Consider the following 10,055-nt stretch of genomic DNA (forward strand, 5'->3'; position numbering starts at 1 on the left):
CAGAAACCATACAGGACGCAGCTTTCCCAGACTGGCTTCCTTCGCCCACGGACACCCACGTCAGAGGCCTCTATGTGTCTTCATGGCTTGATGGCAAATCTCTTTTTATCGCTGAGTGGAAAATGAATTGTCAACACCCCTCTCCCCAGGGAAGGATCGTGCCCTCTCTGAGTTGAACAGGGGCCTCTCTGCTTGACGTCAGAGAGCGCCCACGGGCCGTGTGACCCTCCCTCCTGTGAGTCCAGCTCCTGTCTCCCTGGAGGGGGGCGCGCACGGCAGCCCCAGGCACAGGCGCGTCTCCCACCCTCATCAGGGAGGGTCCCCGGGAGTCCCAAGTCAGCCTCAGACCCAAGCCTGAGCTGCCCCTGGCCGCTGCTCCTTCTCTCGTCCTCTGGGCCATTTGGCTCATTGCCTGCCTATTCATAACGCTGATGGTTTGGCCTCAAATTTTTCCCCAGTTCTTTTATCTTTTAAAAAAATTTTATTTATTTTGAGAGAGTCGGGGGGGGGGGGGGGGGAGAGACAGAGAGAATCCCAAACCGCTTCTGCTTCATCAGCACAGAACCTGTTGCGGAGCTTGAACCCATGAACCGCAAGATCATAACCTGAGCAGAAATCAAGAGTCAGATGCTTAAGGGGCGCCTGGGTGGCTCAGTTGGTTAAGCGTCCGACTTTCACTTAGGTCATGATCTCGCGGTTTGTGGGTTCGAGCCCCGCGTCGGGCTCTGTGCTGACTGCCAGCTCAGAGCCTGGAGCCTGTTTCAGAGTCTGTGTCTCCCTCTCTCTCTGACCCTCCCCTGCTCGTGCTGTCTCTCTCTCTCTCTCTCTCTCCTAGAAATAAATAAAACATTAAAAAAAAAAAAAGAGCCAGATGCTTAACTGACGGAGCCACCCAGAAGCCTCTCTTTTATCTTTTACATTGAAGTGATGGAGCACCTGGGTGGTTCAGTTGAGAATCCAACACTTTTCTCTCTTTCCCGCCACCCCCCAGAGAGAGCAGGTAGGGAGAGAGGGAGAGAGAGAATCCCAGGCAGCCTCCACACCATTTGCACAGAGTCCGACGGGGGTCTTGAACTCATGAACCTCAAGATCAGGACCTGAGCTGCAGGACCTGAGCCGAAGCTGGACGCTTAGCCAACTGAGCTGCTCAGGTGCCCCCATAACCATTTTTAAAGTAAACAATTCAGGGGCATTTAGTTCTTAACAGTGTGCAACCACCACCTCTATCTAGTTCCAGAACATTCCATCATCCCACAGCACAAGCTGGAGTCCTATTCTAGAACCCTCCTCCGGTCTGTCTTCCCTTCTCCGTGGCTGCGCTCCCCTCAGGACTGCCAGCTCCCAGCCCAGGGCCCACGAGCCTCACACTCAGACCCGCCTGCGGTTTCCGTCCCGAGCGCCGCAGGCCCTTGGGGGGCGGCCGAGCCTTCCTGGGATCTTGCCGCGCCGTCTGTGAGGTCAGCGGTGGCCTCCCGCGCTCCCGCTCGTGTCCCCTGAACCTCTGGTTACCAGATGATTCCAGGGGAGACATGCTCATCTTGCCCTTTGTTCTTTACTGGGGTCACTTGCCCTGCAAATCACAGCACATATCACCTGAGTTTTGGGTTTTCTGTATTTTTATACTTAAATTTATCTGCAATAAATTTAAGAGAGCCTGTAAGTCACAAAAGCACGCTAGACCATTTTGTTCCAAAGTTTGGCTAATTGGTTTCAAAGGGAGCCACTAGCCTGAACTCGGAGGCCTCTTCTGACCTGTAGCCGCGGAAGAATGACAGAGGCACGGAGGAGGAGAGCTGCGGGGCACAGACAGGGCCGGGCCCTTTCACGCGGTGCCTTTAGAAGCGCTTCCAAGGCCGTTTCGGCGAGTGTGTGCTAACGGTGTTTTCCCCTCAAAAGCAGGAGCTGGCAGTCAGGACACACCTGTGCTGCGTGGGGTCCCGGCTGCTGGCGGCTGCCATGTGCGAGCGTGTGGGCTCCCTGCACGCTGCCCGGCACAGTGGGTGCGGAGCACGAGCAAGGTCTCCTGGCGCGGCCTCTGCGGGTTCTGGGGGCTCCTGAGGCCGCCCACCTGGCGGCCCCCGCCAGCACCTCCCGGACCCCCAGGCCGCGGAGTTCCCTGAACTTTCAGAAACATTCAGAAACAGCTCTCATGAGGTTGCCAAGTATCTGCATGATGCAACCCAAGACCCACGTTTGGTGAACATACAAACAGACAGTGGCCAGACCGTCACTGAAAGTGGGACTCGGCCCCCAGGCCACAGCAGCCAATCTGGAAGCCAAGTGCACTCTCTCGGCTGGCTTTCGGGCACCAGCACTGGGCCAGCGGCTGCAGCGTCCCCAACTCAGGACCAGCCTGGCCAAATATGCCCCGTAAGCAATCACGTGGGCCATCCGTACCCGTGCGCCGCGGCTGCATGACAAACATCACGAGCGGGGGAGGTTAAACCGCAGACATTTGTGCCTCGCAGCCCTGGAGGCTGGCGGTCCAGACCCGAGTGTGGGAGGGGCTGTCCCTTCTGGGGCCCCTTGCCTGGGGTGTGGACACACCTCCCAGTGTCGTGCTTACTTGCTGGGCTGCGTCCCACCCTGTTGACCGCTGGCCCTCTGTTCTCCTCATCCATAAGCTCCATGAGCCAGCACTCAAGAGATGGCGGAAGGGCTGTGGGAACTCTTTTTTTAATATATAAAGATTTCTTTTTGAGAGACAGAGACAGAGACAGAGAGTGGAAGCAGGGGAAGGGCAGAGGGAGAGAAGGGCAGAGAATCTGAAGCTCCAGGCTCTGTGCCGACAGCAGAGAGCCTGACACGGGGCTCGAACTCACGAACCACAAGATCATGACCCGAGCCAAAGTCAGACGCTCAACCGACTGTGCTGGAGGCTGAGCCGGCAGGTCCTAGGGTCCCTGAAGGATGGACGGTGTTGGTGAGAGAGAGAGTGAGAGATGCCCTGAGATTCTTTCTGATCACCAGGCAGGCATCTCTGTCCTGTCTGTTTTGGTGTCTTTATTTAAAGGTTCAGCAACAGGGGCGCCTGGGTGGCTTAGTCGGTTAGGCGTCCGACTTTCGCTCAGGTCATGATCTCGCGGTTTGTGGGTTCGAGCCCCGCGTCGGGCTCTGTGCTGACTGCCAGCTCAGAGCCTGGAGCCTGTTTCAGAGTCTGTGACTCCCTCTCTCGCTGACCCTCCCCTGCTCACGCTGTCTCTCTCTCTCTCCTGGAAGTAAATAAAAAAACATTATAAAAAAAAATAAAATAAAGGTTCAGCAACAACATGAAGTCAGAGAAAGGAATTTCTACAATGGGAGGCCTTTTGCCATAACAAGTTTTTGATGTTCTGCAGAATTATCCCAGTCATAGTGAATTTACAACCAAGGAATTAACAGGATGCTCTTAGTGAAAAACAGGACAACATGCAGCTTAAATTGTATATAGATCAGCTAGGAGTCATTCTGTCTGGCTCTCAAGAGGATGAATGTTTCTGAATTGGTTTGTGTGTGGAAACTACCATGGGGGCCCTGAATGTGTCCGTCTTTGCCCCTGGGTTTATGTTTTAGCTGCTCTTATCTGTCCTCATCCCCGCTGCCAGTGGAAGGGAGGGTGTTTGTGGGATGCAGGCCTTGAGGAAGGGACGGCCAGGTTTCACCAATTAGCACAGATGTATGTAGTAACTGTGCTCTGCCCTGAACCCCGAAATAGGCTCTTGGTCTCAGGCCAGGCTCAGTGGTAAGTCTTGTGTTCTTAACCCCCTTTATTATCTAAGTCTTAGGTCTGCAAGGCCCATAGGAAGAGCCTTTTGACAATCTCCCACAGAGCTTTCGTCTAAAGTCTCTTTTGTAAAGGCAGGAATATGCTTTTCCTTATGAGGGATCTGTGTTCAGAATATGGGTCTGATAGGAATATTGTGAGGCCTGGTCAACACCAGCAGGCTTATCCCCAACATGAGCCAGTAGTAGCAGAAGGAGATCCCAGTTTTCATTTCTCACGGCAGGAGCTGCAAACACTGCCATTTCCTTGCTGTGACTGCCACCCGGAGAGGCCGGTGCGGCTCCCGGCACGACTCAGCCACCCAGGCGCCCCTGTGGGAACCCTTTCTGTCCCCTCACTCACCGCAGGTCAAGGCTCTCAGATGCCCCTAAGCACACGTTCCAGAGAAATGACACTAGACAATGGAGTCGGATAAACAGTCTCAAAGATAAATGGGCCACCTCATAGCCATTGGATCAATCTTGAAAGCCTTGCTTCCATATCATATCAAATGTAAAGAATGTGATTAATATAACCATATAAAAGCTAAACTTAAATCACAACTTGAATATTTAAGAATTTCAAACTTGCCATGTGTTTTTGTACTGTGAACAGGGGGGAATAACCTTTATGGTCCCGGATTTCTCATGGGCCCTTGAGAAGTTCAGTCTTATAAACTGGGCCTGAAGTGCCCGATCAGTCAAACACACGTGCCACGGGAACCCACCGTCCACATGGAGCAGCCCACCCCGCCCACAGCAGCAGCACGGCCAGCAGCCAAGAGGTGGGCACAGCCCTGGTGTTCAGGGTGAAGGATAAGCAAAATGTAGTCCATCCATACGATGAAATGTAATTCATCTTAAAAAGGAAGGAAATTCTGACACGTGTTACAACCTGGACATGATGCTGAGTGAAACAGGCCAGTCCCAGAACGGCAGACATGCAGGATCCCACTCCCAGGCAGGCCTTAGAGCAGACAGAGTCGTGGCAGCAGAGGGCAGATGGCGGGCGCCGGGGCTGGGCCGCAGCCGGTGTGGAGTGTGGCAGAGCCCCAGTCCCGGACGATGAGAAAGTGCTAGGGGTGGGCGGTGGCCCCGGTAGGCAGTGTGTGGGTACCCGGTGCCCCTGAACTACACCCATTACGGTGGTTATGATGGGAAATTTTTATGCGTATCTTACCACGGTAAATCAGAGGCCACAGGTGCTGCTTAGAGGCCCTGGAGGCATAGCTGTTCCTGAACTTGAAGAACAGGGCATTCACTGCCCCCGTTTATTTTTTTTTTTAAATGTTTTTTTTTCTTATTTATTTCTAGGAGAGAGAGACAGCGTGAGCAGGGGAGGGTCAGAGAGAGAGGGAGTCACAGACTGAAACAGGCTCCAGGCTCCGAGCTGGCAGTCAGCACAGAGCCCGACGCGGGGCTCGAACCCGCGAACCGCGAGATCATGACCTAAGCGAAAGTCGGAAAGTCGGACGCTTAACCGACTAAGCCACATAGGCGCCCCATGCCCCCGTTTATTTTTAAATATTCTTTTAAATATATGCAGTCTCTTTTCTTGGGTATTTGTTTATAAATCTCTCAGAGCAGACATCTTTCCACAGTTTTTCCTTCCAAACCTCAACTCCAAAACATGATTCCATAGTATCTCACTCTGGCAAATAAAAGCTTGATGCCAGGGCGCCTGGGTGGCTCAGTCAGTTAAGCGTCTGACTTCAGTTCAGGTCATGATCTCACGGTTTGCGAGTTCGAGCTCCAAGTTGGGCTCTGTGCTGACAGCTCAGAGGCTGGAGCCTTCTTTGGATTCTGTGTCTCCCTCTCTCTCTGCCCCTCCGCCTCCCTCATGCGCACTCTCTCTCTCAAAAATAAATAAACATTAAAAAAAAAAAAGCTTGACACCAAACCTTGCCAAAACTTACAGATACCAAAAAATTATTCCCTGAACTGTGACTCCCATATTCGAGCACGAACCCCTCACACTGGGCCTTACCTGCCCTGCCTCTTCCCCCGTCTCCAAGGAAAGGCGGCGTGGCCCGGCCCGCACGGCGGCCTGCTGCAGCAGCCTCCACACACGCACACGCGGGGAAGCCGACCACGCGGGCGCACGCGCCAGGCTGGACAGTGCTTGCAGAAAACCCCTGGCCGCTGATAATCGCTCAAGGGTCCAGTGGTCCTACCTTTTTATTGTGGGCCCCACCTGCCCCTCTGTAAGCGAGACCGGACAAGCCGTGACTCCAGAACAGACCCCAGACCCCAGGAGAATCCGCAGGACCAAGGCCAAGGAAGTCCCAGGCAAAGTGCCGCAGACTCAGAGGCGCAAGGCCCGCTCTCCTCTCTTACCTCCTTCCTGGCCCCACCTTCCAGCTGACCAGAGTCTCCGCACTGGGCAGGAAGGACTGCATGGAGCAGACGTGGCTGGGCCACGCAGGAGCCCAGGAAGCCGACCACAGCCGCTGCCGCCCAACCGGGCCGGACAGCCAGCGCTGGGTCACCGACTGTGGCTTCCTGAGGCTTTCCCCTCTTCCGACTCAGGACCAGTCACATATGCCCCTAACCCATCTAGTGCGATGCGCCCGCTCCCCCCACCAACGGGTCCCTGGGGGCACCTGCACCAGGCTGGCCCCCACCAGCATCCGCGCCCTCCGCTGTGGGCCAGGGGATCAGAGCCAGGGGTGGACTCCCAGCTCCGGATCGATGGCCCGGAGTTCCCACTGCGGGTGGCCTTCATTTCTCTCTGCTGACATTATTCATTCAGTAAACGTGTACTTACTGTTGACTACGGGCCAGGCTCTGTCCAGGGAAAGGTGGCGTGTGCCCGTCCCCCACCCCCTACGACTGCTTGGTCTAGTTTGGGAAATGGTCGTGGCAACAGAGATTGGGTAGAAGGAGGTAGATGGATTAAGACCGAGGTGGGTGAGGCGGGGCGGGGGTGAGGGGCAGGTGCGGGGCCAGGAACCCAGAGCGACCCGGTCCGTGGTGACTGGGGTGTCACAGGGTCCGCGTCCACACAGCGTTAACAACGCCCCCCAGAACTCCGAGGCCTGAAAGGGCAGCTTGTCGCCATCATCCCCCGGGCCCTGGGGGCTGGCCGGGCGCACCAGGGTCCCCGCAGGGTCCGGGCGGCTCGGCGATGCGGCCGGGCATCTGGCCACGAGGGCCCGGGGTCCTCCAAGGGCGGCTGGGGTCGCGGGGAGCAGCATGGGGGCTCGGAATGGGTCTCGCATTTCTTCTAGGAGCGGTGAGTGTTCTCAATTAGATTGTGATGTTTGTACAACCCCATAAATATACTAAAAACAATGGATTCTATGCTCCAAGTGGGTAAATTGTATGGCATGTGAATTTTATCTCAATAAAGCTGTTTAGAAAAGGAAATCTAATTTTACTTTTATTTGGGACTTTTAGTTGTAACTTGGCTGTTTTTACATTGTTATGTATAGATATTTTTACTCCATACTTGCCATAGGGTAATATTTCCTGTTAACCAAACATTTTAGAATTCAGTTGAATAACGTTTTTCACTTGTAAAATGCCTTTTTAAGTAAAAAAAAAAAATTATCAGACTCAGTCCTCCTAAGACTAATTTCTTTAACCTATTTGAAAGTATTATCCAAATTATAAATTTGAGAATTTTTAAATTTTTTTTGTTTGTTTTTTGTTTTGTTTTGTTTTTTGAGAGAGAGAGAGAGACAGAGCATGAGCAGGGGAGGGGCAGAGAGAGGGAGACACAGAATCTGAAGCAGCTCCAGGCTCTGAGCTGTCAGCACAGAGCCCGATGTGGAGCTGAAACTCACACTTAGAGATCATAACCTCAGCCAAAATCAGACACTCAACCGACTGAACCACCCAGGTGCCCACCCACCCCCTTTCTAAAGTAAGTTCTGTGCCCAGTGTGGGGCTTGAACTCACAACTTCAGGATCAAGAGTCACATGTTCTACTGACTGAGCAAGCCAGGCACTCCCATTTGGTTTCTTAATTTTTCTGCCCAGTAGGCTTCCAGACACCTTGTATAAACTTCACAGTAAGTGTTTGGAGTCTCCCGAAACCAATCAAACATAGACTCTGCACTAAATGTGAGAGACTATGTGTCTTCTAGTAACTGGAACCTTCCCAGGGGCCCTCGAGCTCTCCTTGCAGCTTGACGCATATTCCTAACGACACAGGCCAGAAATCTCATCTCAAGAAATCAATAAATTCTGGGACAAACTTGAGACTCTATAGCATACCTTTTCTTCCGAGAAAACATAAGGAAAACACACTGCACACATTCAGGGGACGGAATGCCTGCCCGTGGCTACCAGCGTGGAGCTCCGCCTGCGAGGAAGCAGAAAGAGGCAGATGCAGATGCTCTCTGTCTCTTCATCCCTGCAATTCAGGTATCTCACCCTCCCTGCCCAGGCACCTTTTTAAAAAATCATCCTGGGGCACCTGGGTGGTTCAGTTGATTAAGCGTCCGACTTCGGCTCAGGTCATGATCTCATGATTTGTGACTTCGAGCCCCGCATCGGGCTCTGTGCTGACAGCACAGAGCCTGGAGCCTGTTTCAGATTCTGTGTCTCCCTCTCTGTCTCTGCCCCTCCCCTGCTCGTGTTCTGTCTCTCTCATGAAAATGAATAAACATTAAAAAAAAAAAATCATCCTGCCTGGGACCCAACAAGTCATACCCACATGCAGATACAAGTCTTTGCTCAAATCAGATAATTTTCTTCAACTATTCATCACTTCCTGTCTTTTCTTCCTCCAACCCTGTGCCCTAGGCTTCCAAGCATCCTGTACACACAACTGTCTTGCTCTGGCCCCACCTCTGCGCTCTGCTCTGAGCCCAGGCGTTCCTGCCATGGGAGCTCCTGGGTGAGCTGTTCTCTGCCAGCTCACCTACCTGAATCACGATTGGGCCCAGATTTTTTCATACTCTAACCACACCTCATTGCAAGTTTTCATCGCCTCTGGCTGAAGCTCCCTTTGGCCCTTCTGTTACCCGGTCAGCGTGCCAGATGTTGAGTAAGGATGTGTGCTCCTCTTGGTTGTTGGGGTCAGACTGGTCACTGCATCAGATACATGCGGTGACCAGACCCTGGCCAGTGGAAAGCCATGTACCCTGTGTTCCTGTAACCATGGTAGACAGACTAACCAGCCACTCCCTCCAGGGCCCTCTCTGCTAACACCAGCACACACAGGCCCAGGGGCAGGGTCTCTGTCACCCCCAGGCTACAGGCGACAGGGAGCCATGGCCCCTCCCAGCACAGCACCCGGGCAGCAAGAGGTTCCCATAGCCCTGACCCCCAGCTCCCTTCGCCCAGCCCCTGGCACCACTAATCTGCTTTCTCCCTATAGAGCTGCCTGTTTGGGACATTTCATATAAATGGAGGGTACAACAGGTCGTCTTTGGAGACTAGCTTCTTTCACTCAGCACGGTATTTCCTAGGCTTGCCCATGTTGTAACATATGGCACATATAAGGTACTTCATTCCATGTATTGCAGGAGTATATTCCATTGTATGGATATACCACGTATCATTTATTCATTCATCAGCTGATAGACATTTGGGCTGTTTCCAATCTCAGCCATTACGAATAATGCAATGAACATTTATGTGCAGGTTTCCGTGTGGACACATGTTTTCATTTCACCTTTAGGTGGAATAACCTCTGTCATAGCTTTCCTAGGGGTAGGATTTGCATTTCCCTCCTGGCTAATGATGTTGTCTTCTTTCATGTACTAATAGCCATTTGTACATTTTCTCTGGAAAAATTTCTATTCAGATACTTGGTCCATTCTTTAAATTGGCTATTTGTCATACTGTTACGACTTGCAAGAGTCTTTTTAGATACAACCCCCTTATCACATATGTGACTTGCGAATATTTTTTCCCATTCTATGGGGTATCTTTTCACTTTCTTGACGGTGTCCTTTGAAGCACAGACGTTTTTAATTTTGGTGAAGTCCAATTTATCTTTTTTTTTTTTTTTGCTTATATTTTTGTCAGTTCTAAGAATCCGTTGCCAAATCTAACTCCACAAATGCTTATTCTCATGTTTTCTTCCAAGAGTTTTATGGTTTTAGTTCTTACATTTAGGTACTTGATGCATTTTGAGTTAGTTTTTGTATATGATGTGAGGAGGGGGTCTGTCTAACTTCATTCTCGTGCAGGTGGAAGTGGATCAAAGCACAGTTAGGAGCCTTAGCCACAGTCCAGGACAGACGCGAGGGCTGGGCGATTGGGTGGAGGAGGCGCAAGAACTGACGGCTCAGAGCGCACCCGTAGCTCAAGCAAAGGGCCTGTTGGGGCGAAGAAGAGGATTCAGAGCTGTGTGACCC

The 10,055-nt window shown here is 52.3% G+C and overlaps 1 protein-coding gene across 1 annotated transcript in view; it reads left to right on the forward strand.

Annotated features, from left to right (window-relative positions):
* The first annotated feature begins 8,016 nt into the window (after nucleotides 1–8,016).
* Nucleotides 8,017–10,055, forward strand: part of P2RX2 (purinergic receptor P2X 2) — a 5,631-nt gene continuing 3,592 nt past the window's right edge. Inside the window, exon 1 of the mRNA XM_077763609.1 lies at nucleotides 8,017–8,112. Coding sequence (XP_077619735.1) covers nucleotides 8,017–8,112 — 96 coding nt within the window. The remainder of the gene's footprint in view (nucleotides 8,113–10,055) is intronic.

Source organism: Crocuta crocuta, unplaced genomic scaffold (genome assembly GCF_008692635.1).
Source record: "Crocuta crocuta isolate KB4526 unplaced genomic scaffold, BGI_CrCroc_1.0 scaffold114, whole genome shotgun sequence".
Classification (NCBI taxonomy): domain Eukaryota; kingdom Metazoa; phylum Chordata; class Mammalia; order Carnivora; family Hyaenidae; genus Crocuta; species Crocuta crocuta.